Source organism: Ursus arctos, unplaced genomic scaffold, assembly GCF_023065955.2.
Source record: "Ursus arctos isolate Adak ecotype North America unplaced genomic scaffold, UrsArc2.0 scaffold_14, whole genome shotgun sequence".
Classification (NCBI taxonomy): domain Eukaryota; kingdom Metazoa; phylum Chordata; class Mammalia; order Carnivora; family Ursidae; genus Ursus; species Ursus arctos.
Window position 1 is genome coordinate 40,264,739 of NW_026622808.1, and position 15,839 is coordinate 40,280,577.

At 44.2% G+C, this 15,839-nt stretch overlaps 1 protein-coding gene across 5 annotated transcripts in view; it reads left to right on the top strand.

Annotated features, from left to right (window-relative positions):
- Positions 1–15,839, top strand: part of PXK (PX domain containing serine/threonine kinase like) — a 75,433-nt gene that overhangs the window by 54,991 nt on the left and 4,603 nt on the right. For 2 of the 5 annotated variants that reach the window (XM_044384979.3, XM_026501115.4), the window contains exons 13-17: positions 57–105; positions 5,250–5,327; positions 5,865–5,951; positions 6,836–6,905; positions 9,526–9,588. In XM_044384979.3, the coding sequence (XP_044240914.1) occupies positions 57–105; positions 5,250–5,327; positions 5,865–5,951; positions 6,836–6,905; positions 9,526–9,588 (347 nt within the window). Of the gene's footprint in view, positions 1–56; positions 106–5,249; positions 5,328–5,864; positions 5,952–6,835; positions 6,906–9,525; positions 9,589–15,308; positions 15,348–15,839 lie in introns of those variants that run through there. The other 3 variants (XM_044384980.3, XM_044384981.3, XM_026501116.4) reach the window with 3 other exon arrangements.

The window sequence follows — 15,839 nt, forward strand, 5'->3', positions numbered from 1 at the left end:
TGAGAGGACACCTGGCTTAAGAAAGATTTTTGTTTGTTTGTTTGTTTTCTTAACAGATTATTCAGTGATGTTTTACTAACCACTTCTGAAAAGCCACAGTTTAAGGTAAAGCAAATCATATCATTTTTTTTTTGGTCTGTGACATATAGAAGTTGATTTTGAAACTTAGTGCTTTTAAAAAAATTATCGAAGTAGAACTGACATACAACATTATGTTAGTTTCAGGTGCACAGCAACATAATGACTCGATATTTGTGTACATTGTGAAATGATTACCACAGTAAGTCTAGTTAATGTCTATCACTATATATAGTTATAATTCTTTTCTTCTTGTGGTGAGAACTTTTAAGATTTACTTTCTTAGCAACTTTCAGGTATACAATACAGTATATTAATAATAGTCACCATGCTGTACATTGTCTCCCTATGACTTACTTATTTTGGAACTGGAAGTTTGTACCTTTTACCCCCTTCACCCATTTCATCTGCCTCCCCCACCCCAACCCTGGCAACCACCATTCTATTCTCTGTGAACAATCTGTTCTCTATGAGTTCAGGTTTTGTTTTGTTCTTAGATCCGACATGTGAGATCATATGGTATTTGTCTTTCTCTGTCTGACTTATTTCACTTAGCATAATACACTCTAGTTCCATCCATGTTGTTGCAAATGAAAGGATTTCCTTTTTTATGGCTGAGTAATATTCCATCGTATATACCCCATTTTCTTTATGCATTCATCCATTGATAGACACTTAGGTTGTTTCCATGTCTTGGTGTAAATAATGCTGCAATGAACATGGGAGTGAATATCTTTTTGATTTAGTGTTTTGATTTCCTTCAGATACATACCCAAAAGTAGAATTGCTGGATCATATGGTATTCTTAATTTTTTGAGGAATCTCCATACTCCTTCCCCGTTTACATCACCAGTAGTGTAAAGGTTTCTTTTTTCTCCACATCCTGGCCAACAGTTGTTATCTTGTCTTTTTGATAGTAGCCATTGTAACAGATGTTAGGTGGTATCTCTCGTGGTTTTGATTTGCATTTCCGTGATTAGTGATGTTGAGCACCTTCTCATTACCTATTGGCCATCTGTGTGTCAAGTTAGTGCTTTTTTTAATCAGACAAGTGAAGGTACAGTATTTTTTTTATTGACATATAGTTAACATACAATATCGTCTTAGTTTGCATACATCAAAGTGATTTGATATTTTTATACATTATAAAATGATCCCCACAATAAGTCTAGTTACCATCTCTTACCACACAAAGTAATTAAAATATCGACTGTATTCTCTATGCTGCCATGAAGATGGCTTATTTATTTTATAACTGGAAGTTTTGTTACTGTATTTATAATAGCAAAAATTTGAAAACAATCTAAATGTTCTACAGTTAGGGACTAGTTTAATAATTTATGGTATATCTGTTTATAAAATGTTTTTTATCTAATAAAAGTAAAATTTATAAAGACATTGTAGTAGCATAGAAAACGATTATTTGGGCTAAGGGGGAAGAAGCAGGATATAAAATACAATGTGTAAAAAAATACCTGTGTCTAGCAGAAAGGCAGGAAGGAAAAATCCAGAGAAGTAGCAGTGTTGCGTGGTATCATGGGAAAAACGGGCTTTGGAGCCCCTGTTCCCAAAAAACCGAGGATGATGCCTTACTTTGCTTTTTTAATATGAGCCATTTATCTATGGCAGCTTTTCTCAGACATGACGTGTTTTTAAAAGATTTTATTTATTTATTTGTCAGAGAGAGAGAGCACAAGCAGGGGGAGCGGCAGGCAGAGGGAGAGGGAGAAGCAGGCTCCCCACTGAGCCGGGAGCCAGATGCAGGACTTGATCCCAGGACCCCGGGATCATGACCTGAGCTGAAGGCAAATGCTTAACCAACTGAGCCACCCAGGCACCCCATCAGACACGACATTTGACATTTGGGATCAAATAATTTTTATGGGGGTTTTCCTGTGCATTGTCCGAGGTTAAGCAACATCCTGACCTGTACCCACTGGATGCGAGCAGTCCTTCCCTTCTGCCCCACACATTGTGATGATAAAAAACGTCTCCAGAAATGTCCTCTAGAGAGAGAAGGGGGCAAAACCACCCCTATTTGAGGTCCACTCATCTATGGGCCTGATCTTGGAGTTGATGTTTACTCAGTATGTACAGTTGGTGAGTAACACCTGTTCATTGTCCTTGGTCAGCTGAGGTGGTCTGCACGAGCACCTGGAGGGGGAGGGCCTGGCTCTCCTCAGAACTTGAGGTTAGTTTTGTTCTGGGCAGTAGAATGAAGGGTGATGATTCTTCCTCCTCTCCATATTCCGAAAGAACATGTAATACTATTAAGATGAAATTCCATTTAGGAAAAACAAAAACAAGGTGGGGTCAGAAGATCGTACAGGAGAGGAAGACACTTTCCTCTGTCCTGTTTTGCTACTCAAAGGAGTTCTGACAAAAATAGCTTGTTTGGATCTGAAGTAGGAAAGAAAAACATTTAAATCCATCTCTTCTTCACTGAAACTCCTCAGGAAATACATTCCGCCTTGTAAATAAATATGCTCTCCCCAAACCTGAAAGTCCAGCCCAGGAATTATTATTAGACCTTGTTCTTTCTTGGAACCAGAGAGTCTGTGCAACAATGACAATGTGATTTTAAAAACCAAGGTTTAATTTTTGGGAAGATACACAAGAAACTGGTGACATTGGTTGCCTACATGAAGGAGAACCAGTTGGCAGACTATTTAGTGTGTATGTACTCTGTCATATCTTGAATTTTGAACCATATTACCTACTCAAAGTTTTTTAATTTAAATTTTTAAAAGAATAAGAGAGACAGGAAGTTCACCATGATCCAGGTGTCTGTTTTCCAGGCCTGACCTTCTTGTGGCTTGAGAAACTAGTAAGTTAAGAAATGACAGGCTCGGAAGCATACAGGGTACCAGGCTATTCTAAAAGCATCTTCCAGCAGGGGGCGCCTGGGGTTGAGTGTCCGACTCTTGATTTCAGCTCAGGTCATGATCTTAGGGTTGTGGGATTGAGCCCCACGCAGGGCTCTATGCTGGAGCCTGCTTAAGATTCTCTCTCCCCGCCTGCCCTCACGCTCTCTCTCTCTCTCTCAAAAAAACAAAACAAAAACAGAACAAAAAATGAGTGTCTTCCCCAGGAAAAAGCTTAAGCTTGTGAAATTCAGAAAGTAAATTTTTCACAGAGAAAATTCCTCTGAAGTTATAAAATACTCCAGTTACTTGAATGTGTGTGTGTGTTCCAATAAGCTGTATATATTTGTTATTCTAATTATGATAAAAAACATAAAAGTTACCCTCTTAACCATTTTTAAGTGTACACTTCAGTAGTGTTAACTGTGTTCACATCTGTTGTGTGACATATCCCTAGAACGTTTTTACCTTGCTAACTGAAACTCGAAACCCATCAAACACCCCCCCATTAACCCATCCCCAGCCCTTGGCAAATACAGTTCTACTTTCTGCTTCCATGACTTTGACTCTTTCAGATATCTCATATAAGTGGAGGCATACAGTATTTGTTCTTGTGACTGGCTCATTCCACTCAATGTAATGTCCTCTGTGTTCATCGGTGTTACAGCATGTGACAGGATTTCCTTTTTTTTTTTTTTAAGATTTTATTTGAGAGAGAGAGTACGAGTGAGGGGAGAGGAGCAGAGAGAGCAGGAGAAGCAGGCTCCCTGCTGAGCAAGGAGTCCAATGTGGGACTTGATCCCAGGACCCTGGGATCATGACCTGAGCTGCAGGCAGATGCTTAACCAACCGAGCCACCCAGAGTCCCCAGGATTTCTTTTTTCTTTTTTTTTTTTAAGGCTGGATACTATTCTACTGTATGCATATACCACATTTTGTTTATTCTTCTGTGGATGGACGTTTGAGCTTTTTCACCTCTTGGCTATTGTGAATAATGTTGCAGCGTGCAAATATCTCTTCGGGACCCTGCTTTCAGTTCTTTTGTATAGGTACCCAGAAGTGGGATTGATGGATCATGTGGTATTGCTATCTTTAGCCTTTCGAGGAACTTCGTGCTATCTCCCACAGCGGCTGCACCATTTTACATTCCCACCGTCCGTGCACGAGGGCTCCGCTTTCTCCACATCCTTGCCAGCACTTGTTATCTTCTGCTTTTTCAATAGGGACCATCCTAATGTGTGTGAGGTGATATCTCAGCATGGTTTTGATGTACATTCCTCTATTGATGAGAGATGTTGATTAATCTTTTCATACACTTGTTGCCCATTTGTAAATCTTCTTTGGAGAAATGTCTCTTCAGGTCCTTTTGCCCATTTTTATCCCCCTTAGATTTTCTGATCTTTTTTTTTTTTTTTTCAGCTTTATTCTGGTATAATCTATTTTTGGCGACAAATCATTTTTCTGTCAGGTTACTTATTTTTCTTTTATTGAGTTATAAGAGTTCTTTATATATGTTGGCTCTTAACCCCTTATTAAATATATGAGTTCCAATTATTTTCTCCCATTCCGTAGGTTCCTTTTTACTCTGTTGATTGTTTCCTTTGATATGCAGAAGTTTTTAAAAAGTTTCATCTGTCTGTTTTTGCTTTTCTTGCCTGTGCTTTTTGGTGTCTTATCCAAAATCGTTGTCAAATCCAATATTTTAAAGCTTTTGTTTTGTTCTAGGAGTTCTATAGTTTTAGGCCTTCAGTCCAGTTTTGAGTTGATTTTTGCATATGGCATAAGGTGAGGGTCTAGCTTCATTCTTTCACATGTAGATATTCAGTTTTCCCAGCACCATTTATTGAAGACACTGTCCTTTCTCTACTACGTACTTTTTGGCACCCTATTCAACTATCATTTCACCATATACGTGAGGGCTTATTTCTGGGCTCTCTGTTCTGTATTGTTGTTCTGTCCATCTGTCTGTATGCCAATATAACATTATTTTGATTACTGTAGTTTTGTAATATATTTTGAAATCAAAAAGTGTGATATTTCCAATTTTGATCTTCTTTTTCAAGATTGTTTTGGCATTTTGAGGTCCCTTGAGTATTACTTGAAACATATTATGTTTATTTATGTGTATTCTACATTCATTACTAGAAAATGGTAATGAGGTGAGCATGTCGGGGATGGATAGTATTCAAGGGATTCTATTGCCGGTTCCCTCCTTCATGATAACCAGCTGCTCCTTTACTAAAACCAGGACCTTTTAAGAGAATCTCTGGCCATTTTACTCAATGGATGTACTTTCTTTTCTTTCAGATCCCCACGAAGTTAAAAGAGGCATTGAGAATTGCCAAAGAATGTATAGAAAAAAGGCTAATCGAAGAACAGAAACAGGTAAATTGTTAGTAGCTCCTTATTGCCTTTTGATCTTTTAGCGTTTGCATCCTTTGCCGTGGTATTCACAGTGACTTACTTTTAACTGGTTGTTCATTCCATAAACATTTCATGCATCCTTGCTCTGAACTGGGCTCCATGATCAATGCTGTGAGATAGCCGATTACTTCACAGTCCTGCCCTCAAGGGGCTCAGCCTGTCGGGGAAGCAAGCACATCCATAACACCTGGTTATCCTTTATGATTGGGGCAGGCAGGGTAGTGGTGGGGGGCACACGTGGTCCTTGCTCTGAAGGTGCTAGGAGCCACGCTTGTCTTCCATAGAAGAGAGAAGGGCGGGAAGGAACAGGGGAAATGAGAAAGGTCTTCATCTTCTGGCAGACTCTTCTCCCAGACATCCAGACCCAAGCTTGGAGGCATACAGGCTAAGCAAAGACAGAATTTTCATCCAAAATAATTTGATTTGGCAAAACATATTAGAGATTTTCATTAATGTAGGATACACTTAACATTTGTGGTGAACTATGGTCTCTTAAAGATTCACCAGCATCGAAGACTGACAAGAGCTCAGTCTCACCATGGATCTGAAGAAGAAAGGAAAAAGAGAAAGATTTTAGCTCGAAAGGTAAGCCTGATGTCTCTGAATTCTCTGTGAATTTTTTTTTTTAAGATTTTATTTATTTATGAGAGAGAGAGAGAGAGAGAGAGAGAAACCATGAGCAGGGGGAGGGAGAAGGAGAAGCAGGCTTCCCACTGAGCAGGGAACAAGCCGCCAGGCTCCATCCAAGGACCCTGAGATCATGACCTAAGCGGAAAGCAGATGCTTACCCGACTGAGCCACCCAGGCGCCCCCTCTCTGTGAATTCTTGACTACATGTGAAGAAAGTTGTGGGTTAATAGTGCACATTTAGTTAATGACAAGATTTTGTGCTGTATCTCCTTGAAAGCTAAAACTATTTCCAGATGACTAGTTTGCAGCTTCTAAAAAAGAGCCACATAATATCAGCAGAGAAATGGACCATATAGTTTCCTGGCTTGCTGGGATGATTACAGCCTAATGTAATTGGGGAGAATGACTGGCCTGAGATAGTAAACTCAGCATTCTTGGTTTTATTCCCCTTTTTGGTTGTGGCTTGTGGCTTCTTTTTTTTTTTTTTTTTTTTTTTAAAGGTTTTTATTTATTTATGTGACAGAGAGACAGCCAGCGAGAGAGGGAACACAAGCAGGGGGAGTGGGAGAGGAAGAAGCAGGCTCCCAGCGGAGGAGCCCGATGTGGGACTCGATCCCGGAACGCCGGGATCACGCCCTGAGCCGAAGGCAGCCGCCTAACGACTGCGCCACCCAGGCATCCCTATGGCTTGTGGCTTCTTAACTGTATTAAGTTATGAGGCCAAATATGACCTTGTATGTCGCTAGTTTAACTGTGTGCCTGGAAAATACTTGTATTGTAACTCTCCGTTTCAGTGTATTTATCCTTTGCTGTTCCCCATCTCTCTTTTATTTTTAAAGAAGTCAAAACGATCTGCTGTTGAAAATAGTGAAGAGCATTCAGCAAAATACAGCAACTCCAATAATTCAGGTAACTGGTTATAGATTGCAGTGGGCCTCTGGACCCAAGAGTCAGGACTAGGAGTCAAGAGTTTCTGGCTTCTGGTAGCCAGACACTGGGCAGTGTAGGGAACAAAAGAACCCTGCCCCTAGTAAAGAATTGTGACAACATTCACGGGCTCACCGGACTCAAATACTAGAAGAATCCTCAGAGGTTATGGGGTAACCCAGCCTCTGCACTGATGGCGAGACTTGATCAACCAAAGATGAGCATTAGGCATGGATGAAAAACCAACCCAACTTACAACACGAGGCCTCCTGTTTGTTAGTAGAACCTCCTTGAACAGAAATGACCCTGAATCCTGCCCTCTGCCCTGGTCACCATGTGGTGGGAGGAAGCGTCCTCATACGTGGGTTAGGAAAGCACCCAACGGTTGGGGGGGATGTGTGGGGGAGAGAGCATCTTTCCAGAAGGGCCGGGGTAGCACAGAGCACCGTCCTGAGTTGGCAGTCCTTGCTGCCACTGCTGGCTGCCCCTTGCCCAGCCCTGCTGGCTTTGGGCCTTAATGTCTCCATCTTTGGAAATCAGGGCCAGATTGAGTGATCCTTTGGGGACTTCCAGTTCTTCCACCTTATGTACCTTATGAATCTTTTTTTCCCCCACCTTATGACTCTGTGAGGTAGAGTTCCACAGAGAGAAGGGGAGGCTTCATCCTACCCCGGGCAGCTTCGGCTTAGCCCGGAGGGCCATGGCAAGGGGAGGTTTTGTTAGGTTGAAGGATAGCTGCATATACTTTCAGGCACGAAGGGCTGAGCAGAGAGGAGAAGCTGAAGATGTACGAGAGACTGACCGGGAGGCCAGAAGGCCAAGAGGTTAGCCTCAGGAGCCAGATGTCAGTCTCCCCGTGGAGGAACCCCAGCCAGCTTTTCCTGGCGGCAGGAGCCAGGAGGGCTGGGTGAGGAGGCAGAGGCGTTTCGAAGTGGAAGGAAAGGAGGACATGGGGGGTGTTCACAGCTCGTGCCTTCTCAGGTCTTCTCCGCACAGTCAGTGAGGAGATGCCTGCCAGGGCGCACAGGACGTGAGGCCTGGACCAGCCGCAGCCAGAGACTGCAGGCGGTGCGGGTGGGGCTGGAAGTCAGAAGAGGGGCTGTGGGGAAAGGCCGTGGACTCCGGGAAGAGGGGGGAGTGTGCTGACACAACTGCCTGTAGACTTCAGCCGCAGAAGGGAAGAGAGGTGGGGAGGCCCCAGTGAGGACCAAGGCTGGCTCCTCAGGGATAGTGGCTGCTGTGGCCAGCGGGTAATTCCAGGGTTAGAGGTCTCTTTTCCCCACGGTTGATGCAGTGGACATGGGCCAGTCATCATCATCATTGGGCTGAGACTCATGTCTCCAGCCAGCGTGTCTGACAGATACTCTGTCTAGCGGCTAATTCTTTATAGAGCAGAGAAAGCCTGGCTCAGTGTTCTCCACTTTCCCGAGGCCCTGCCTACCTGCAAGGCTCTGGGCCCCATGCAGCCAGATGAGATTCCATGGACTCCTGAGATCCTGCCACGCCCTCAAGAAGTTCAGGAAAGCCAAGTAGCCGTTGGTGGAAATGGACAGATCATCTCCAGACCCCACTGGAATCACAAGTGCAATCTTCTCCCCCTTAAAAATCTACTTTAGCATTGCAAAGCAGCGGGATGACAGGACGCTTTGGGTTCTACCTCCTTTTTCAGTAAAATGCCTCTCCTATTTTATTGGGAGGTGAGAGAATATTGCAAATAGTGAAAAGCTATTCCGCTTGAGGGAGATGTGGTTAAATACGGGTGTTTCTTCTCATGCCCAATGTCCATGCTGTGTCCAACCTGTCCTGTGGGTGATTGGAGGCCTCTCAGGGGCATGATAGCAGCCCTCCCTGGAGCTTCCGTCACCCCCTCCATAGGACCTCTGTGGTGGGGAGGGGGCTTCCTGTTGCCACAGGAGGGCTTACGTAGGAACCTCCATCTGCTCTTTGGGCCGATTTCATGTCAGGCCGGGAGGATACTCTCTGGGGACTCCTGAGCAATAGGGAGATGCTGAGAATATAAGGATATGCACCTTGTTTTAAAGGAAATAAAGGTGCTCATTGGATTTCATCTGAGAAGAGGCCTGGGAGATCCACAAACCGAACAGACTGACCCTATCTAATGGAATGTAGCTGCTGATAACATGGAATTTCTGCAGAGAGCATTGCTATGTGGACGCTGTGGGGAACTCTCGCTTCTTTTGGAGAGGCCTCCACTGGACGGCTCTGTCCCTTGTACTGTTTATGGCCACTGTCATTTGTGATTCATTATGCAGGGACAGAGGCTGGGTCAGGAAGAAATACCATAGCCACCTGCACAAGCTGTTGACAGCTCAGAGCTGGTTTCAAACCAGGCAGGGCGTGGGGAGCGGGGGGTGGCAGGGGGCCCTTAGTGGCCTGGGGACGAAGCGTACCCTGCACTGCAGTGGAAGTCTGTGGTCACGGGGTCCAGTCTCTGAATTCTCTGTCCTTCCTCACCTTTTACCAGAAGGCCCACCCACTCAGCCAAGTGCAGAGTCTCAGACAATGGTGAGTCCCCCGCTCAGGCCAGATTCCAAATGTCCGTCTTTGGTTCCCAGGAGGGTTTCTCTGTGTTTTCTCTTAGCAGGATCTGGGGCCAGCTCACCTCTCACATCCCCATCGTCACCAACTCCACCCTCTACAGCAGGTGAGTGACAGAGGCAGAGTCCCCTGCCTTCCTCCTCTCGCCCAACAGGAGGAGGAGTGGGGCCCTTTGCCTTCCTGCCCAGGCCCAAGCGTTGCAGGGGTTAGGCAGGACCAGCCTTCTCCAGGGAAACCAGCAGGGAGTGCACACTGGGCGAGCTGAGGGTCTAGATGTCCAAAGTCAGACTTCCCGGGGAGTGGAATAGTTGGCTTCAGAGGCAGCGGCCACCCTCTACCTCCAGCCTGCGCTCTTGCTGAAAAGCCTCACACAGGGCTCCTCAGATCAGATCTTGCCCTGGTACATGCTGAGCGGAACAAAACAGTTGCTCTGTGGCTCAGGCGCCTTCTTCTGCTAGAGCTCTCTCTTCGGGGAGCTCAGCCACAATGTCTGTGTTGTCACCGAGCAGCACTGGTGAAATGCCCAGGTGTGGGAGTGACATAACCACCAAGTTTCTGATTTCCTGATAAATGTTCGTGCTCTGTTCTGCTCTCTAATGCATTTACTCATCTGAATAGTTTTCTGTGGCTAGCCTTTGTTCTGCCTTTGTGAATTAAATCAGATTACTATGAGTTTTGTTTGAAAAAAATGTAGAAAGAATTTATCTTGGGGAATATTTATAAGAATAATCTCTAATTCTGTGGGATAGCCTCATAATGTTCTTTCCCTCTTTCCTTTTCGAACTAGTATCTCTTTTCTGACCATTTTGCAAGCCTCATAAAAACACATTGGGGGACCAGTATTTCGTTTCACTTCTTAAGGGAACCAGATGTTCTAGACGTCAGAGGAGCTGGTTCTGCCATTCAGAGCTTGTCAGCTGTGCTTGGAAGAGTTGCTGCAGCTGTCTGAAGGGAGGGTCATTGCCTCGGGTTGGTTTATGCATTGACAATTCCATATAAATCAAGGCCTAAGGCAGCACCCAGGAGCTATCAAGAGCATTACCCATCTGCTCTCAAATCTTCTAACTGACCTTCCTGAGAAAATGACAAGCAAGTGTAGAGGGAGTAGTTAGCACAGCTTACTTCTGGCTGGTGGTGTCTCTTGCTGACTGGGGATGGTTACTGGTGGCTTGCTGCCAAGTATTCCAGGCCAGGACCCGTTTTGAGGAACAAAGCACCTAGTTCATAGGAATGATATTCTTTTTCCTGGCTGACTTTGTGAGCAGTTTTTACAAGAAAGCCCCCAAATGTTGTTCGAGAGAGAATATAGTCTCCTCTGTCTTGTATAGGCTTGTTAGAAGGACTTGTATAGTCTGGTCAGAAATTTCTGGAACTCCACTGCCCAGATCACGTTCAGCCATTTTCTGGAAGAAAGGGTATTAATTTCACACCACTTAGACATTTGAAGGAAATTGAGAGAATGAATAGTGAGAATCCATAAACCCTTCTTTTAATACACCAGGTGTCTCTTTAGTCATAGAGAGTACCTACTGTGTGTGCATTAGATGTGGTCGTGGGAAGTTAACTGCCAATTCTCATTTTTAAATACCTTGGGGAATTCTCAATCTGTTTGGATTTTTTTTGTGACTCCTCTGATTTACCTGTGTTTTGAATGGGAGCTATCTTATACTGTAGCAGATTTGCAGGAGATGAGGAAATTTTTAGAATGAGAGAAGAAAAAGGGGAATCTTTTGGAATTAGAGGCAATGTTGGAAAAAACGTTGAGGTGAGTGGGAGCGGTAGGGGGCATTACTGTGAATTTGATCGTACTTATTCTGGAAGGGAGTTGAGAGGGAAAACATATGTGAAGCCCCAAGCACAAAGCCTGGCAGAGGTAGGTTCCCAGCAAATATTGGCTCCTTCTGTCCTTTATCTCCTCTAACGATTTGTTGATGAAATTAGTGTCTCAGCCCTGAAGACTCTACTCTGACCTCTGCTGGGCACATACCGTAATGCATCTACTAAAAATGATTACTATTTGCCTGTCGACCCAGCATTTCAGGCCCTAAACAGTGAGTTTATTCATTCAGTTACTCGGGATGCATTTAGTGAGAGCCTGCAATGTGCTGGGCACTGTGGTTGGTGCTGGGTTACAGGGATGAATAGACAGACAGGGCCCTAGCTCGTGTGGAGTCCCATTTCCAGCACCTCTCATGAGCTCCAAAATGGTAGGCATAATTAATCAAATGCTTTCCTTGCGGTCCAACCATGGTAATTTTTTTTCTCCCAATATTTCCCCTCTTTCAGTAGAGAATCTCCGCCTGAAAAACTACTCCACCAGCTTCTGTTCTGTGTAAGGCACGAGGGAGCCACAAACAAGTAGTAGCTTCATGCTACTACGCCCATGGTTGCTGCTCAGTAAATCCTTGTTGCTGGTTTGCTTGGGCCTGCTCTGCCTTCAAGGCTCTGCTGGGCGGGAGCAGACTGTGGCTGGTCAGCCCCTGCTTAGACTGGTCCCTCCTTCTAGAACAGGAGGCCAGGCTTCTCAGTGGGCTCATCTTTCTCGCTGCTTCTCTGCATGCTGCCCATCTTGTTGCTGGAATCATATTTACTCCAATTTATGTCTTTATTTCTAGGCCAACTTTATAATTTTAAAAGGTGTGCTTATCTGGGAATGAAGTCAAGAGTAGTGTCTTATAGCTTCATGGTGAAAGGCAGTTTTCTCAAAAAAGGAAGGAAAAATCTTCACTCTCAAGGACTAGTATTCAAAAAACAATTCCTGCTCAAGGTAGCGTCTCAAACACAACTGAATCTGGGAGCCCTTGGGAACTCTAGCTTGGGCCGGGGAACCTAAACTTGAGGGCAAACACTTGCTAGTTCTGGGACCTTGGACAAGACTGTTGGCCTCCCTGTTGCTTCCGGTTTCCCGTTTATCAGTGAGGATAATAATAGTGCCTGCCTACGGGCGTTACTGTGAGGCTCCAGCGCGCATTCCGTATGTATGGGGTTAGAACAGCACCAGGCGTACAGTAAGCCCTTGCTACACTGTTCCTTATTGGGCACCTTGGATGAGTCACTTTATGTGTCCAGGTGTTGGCTACCTCCTCTGTCAAAGGCAAAAAGGTCGGAATTAAGGGGAAACCATCTCACAGTCCCTTCTAATCAAGCATACTGCAAATCCACTGGAGACCCTGTTTGCTCAGCAACAGATCAACTTAGGCAAGTTCACTTGGACCGCATTGTCTTCTTCCTGAAAGCATCAGCTTTAAGCACGTTCGTGATAGCTGACGGTGGTCTTAGGCTGTATGACTTTTAGTATGGGGCAGAAGTGACAGATGTTTCTAAGCGAAGGGGTCTCTCATGAGCTCTTTCCAGCAATCAGGTAAGTGCTGGGGCCTCCCCCATTCCTTCCTGCACCTCCTGCCATGGCGCCTCTTCTTGAGGTCCTTACCAGATTGATAGGAGAAATATCATTTCCCTCAGTCGCTGGTGATTCCTTTTGGAGGGGTGGGATTCTCTAAAACTCTTGCTGCAGTCTTATATTTTCAGTGAGAACATTCATTTCTTTTCTGCTAAAGGTTATGCTTCGGAAAATCACTCTTTAGTGATTTTCCAGAGGTAGGAAGCATAACCTTTAGCAGAAAAGAGCTTTAAAATTCTTTATCTTGACTTATTTCATGGTAAATATCACCAACTCGTGTTTACACTTTGTATTCCTAGAACCGATGGTTTAGAAGGTCCCAATTTACACACACACACAAATACGCCCTTGCACTCTCTCTTTGGGAGCAGGCAGGCCTGTTGTCTTGCTGTTGTGTGTGTGTGTGGCTTCTTTTTAAAACAGGTTTGCAAAAGAGTGTCTTGGGAAAGCTAAGTAAGAGGAGACCCTAAATTACTGTTGTTCTTAATAATCCTATCTAACATATTTTAGGCGCTTATTTTGTGTGAGGCACTGTTCTGTGTGATTTATAGTCAGTTTGATTTAATTCTCACGAATACCTTCCTATCAGTGAGAGTAATTTCTACTATAGCTCCATTTTAAAGGCAGAGAAACAGAGGCTCTAGTGAGGTTAAAGGACTTTGACCAAGGTCACACAAGTGGGGGACGCTAGAGCTGGGATCCGAACTTGGTTCTGACCTTGCCCGTTTACCCCACCGGTTTTGATCGAGTGCCTGTTTTCTCGGGTGCACTGCAGGGTTGTATGCTGTTAAATATTGCTCAGTGGCCTGAAAAGAACCCTGAAAGTAGAGTTGGAACACCCTGGGTGTGGTCCTAGCCCTGCCACTTTGCAGCTAAGACTTTGGACAGTAATTTCCATTCTTTGAAGCTGTCTTCTAAAAGAATTCCTGGTCTTTGTTAGGTAATGTACACCACAGAGCTTTATAAGCAGTAACGTGCTATCAAGTATAAGCTATGAATGCCCTGCCAGAGAATTCTAGCCCTTTTGCTTGCAGCTTATAATTTAAAGCAATCGTTTTGGAGAGGGAGCTGGCAATTTATAGAAAACTCAGTGTGTAAGAATAAGTGGTGAGAGAGAGGGAAGTTTCAGATCTGGAGAGCTGGAGGAGGGAAAACAGAGCCTTATGGGCACAGAGTGACTGAAAGCTTAAATGATAGGCAGGATGGTTAAGAATAAAGCACAAAAAAAAAGTATATTTATTTAGAATGTTGGGAGTTTTCAGAATCTGTCTAGCCAGGTCAAAGTCTGAAACCCATTCTAGGCTCAAAATCCATGTCTCTGGCCGTAAGAATTGCCTTTTTCTCGAAACCTACGCACACACAAAGCAGTTGCCATGTTTGGGACGAACAGGTCTGCCTTCAGTGCTTCTCTGAAAAGTGTGCTGACTCTGCTCTCCTGCCCTCTTTGAGCCCTCCTTCCCCACCTCCAAGCCCAAGGGGGTAAGGCTGCTATGGGTGGTAGTGGCGCAGGGCAATGTCCCCAGGATCCTCCAAGACCTGTCCCTTGTGAGTGGTCGGCCTGCCCAGCACCTTGTGGGCCTCATTTCTCAGCCCTTCCCCAGTGATTCTCCTGTTTATCGGGAACTCTGGGACTCACTGTCAGGGAAAGCATTATCCTTCATTCACATTTAACCTGGAATCTAGTCGGTGAAAAGGAACACAAGAAAAAATGTTTGCCTTGCTTGTTTTCTTTTTAACGGTTTTGTAGTCACAAGTAAGCAAATGTCACTCCCTGCCCAAATCTAGCCTGTAGATCCCAGTGGCCTTCAGGGAGGGACCACTTGTCCCTGCCCAGGAGCTCCACCTTAGGCCTACCCTGTGCTCTTGCTCTTCCCAGCTGTAAAAAGACCGGTCTCCATTTCAGATTATAGAAGACTCGATTGGGGGAAAGTGAAGAGTTCTAATTTTTCTCCCATCTTGATAAATTGTCCTTATTTAGCAATAGAACTGATTACACTTCCTGTACCCTTTCCACTTATGCGGGGTGGTGGTGGGGACTAAAACCTTCACTGGTCTTCCGAAGTGAGTGTTGTGCTTGTAAACAAGTAAAAATCCCACCCAAATGGCTCTGGGGGAAAAAACAGAGGAAAAAAGTATGAAGAGGAAAGCGACTCTCTGGCAACTCTATTAGCATATTGACTCTCTGGTTACTGTATTAGCATATTTGCCGTCTTCTGAAAAGGTCACAGTCGTTTTTTTTACAAACCGGTGCATTTTGCAACTGGTGCATTTGCGGTGAAGTAGGTCCTAGTTTGGCAGTGAGAATAATCAGCATGTGATGCAGACTAATATTTTGCTGTCTCTTACTATTTGATTAAATGACACTGAAATCTGAATAATGACTTGTGTCCCCTCTCTTTCTCTTTCTCTCTCTTTGCTGTTTTCAGTAGAGCATGCACCATTTTGAACGTGAATTTTCGGTAAAGTAAGCTATACTGATTCCTCTAACTTTAAAGATGCTCTGTTTCTGGATGTGAAATGGGCCCCAGTGCATCTAGACCACTGAAGCGATGAACAAATGGGAAAGCACATTTGGGATGATTTCCGTATCTGAACATTTAAGTGAAATACAGCATCTTTAAAAAGCACCCAAGTGACTTCATTTACATTCATTTCATTTTCACCGTGACCTTCAAAAGCTTCATTTCCACTCTGTTTGTAGTTTTAAAATACAGATCTAAAACCTGTAAATCAATCGCATGGTATTTTGGTATATTTTAATTTTGGAAAGCAGGATCTCGGAGTCTTGGTGCAGCAAAATTACTGGTTCCCTGCTGAGTTCTTGGTTACAGGAAGACAACTCACTGGCTTTTGTAACTGACAGTAGGGAAAAACAGTTCTCTCTAAAGCATCCCTAATAATTCGTGAGTTGGGACATGAGTGCAGCCTCCTCATCTATCTGAGGCAAAATACAAAGG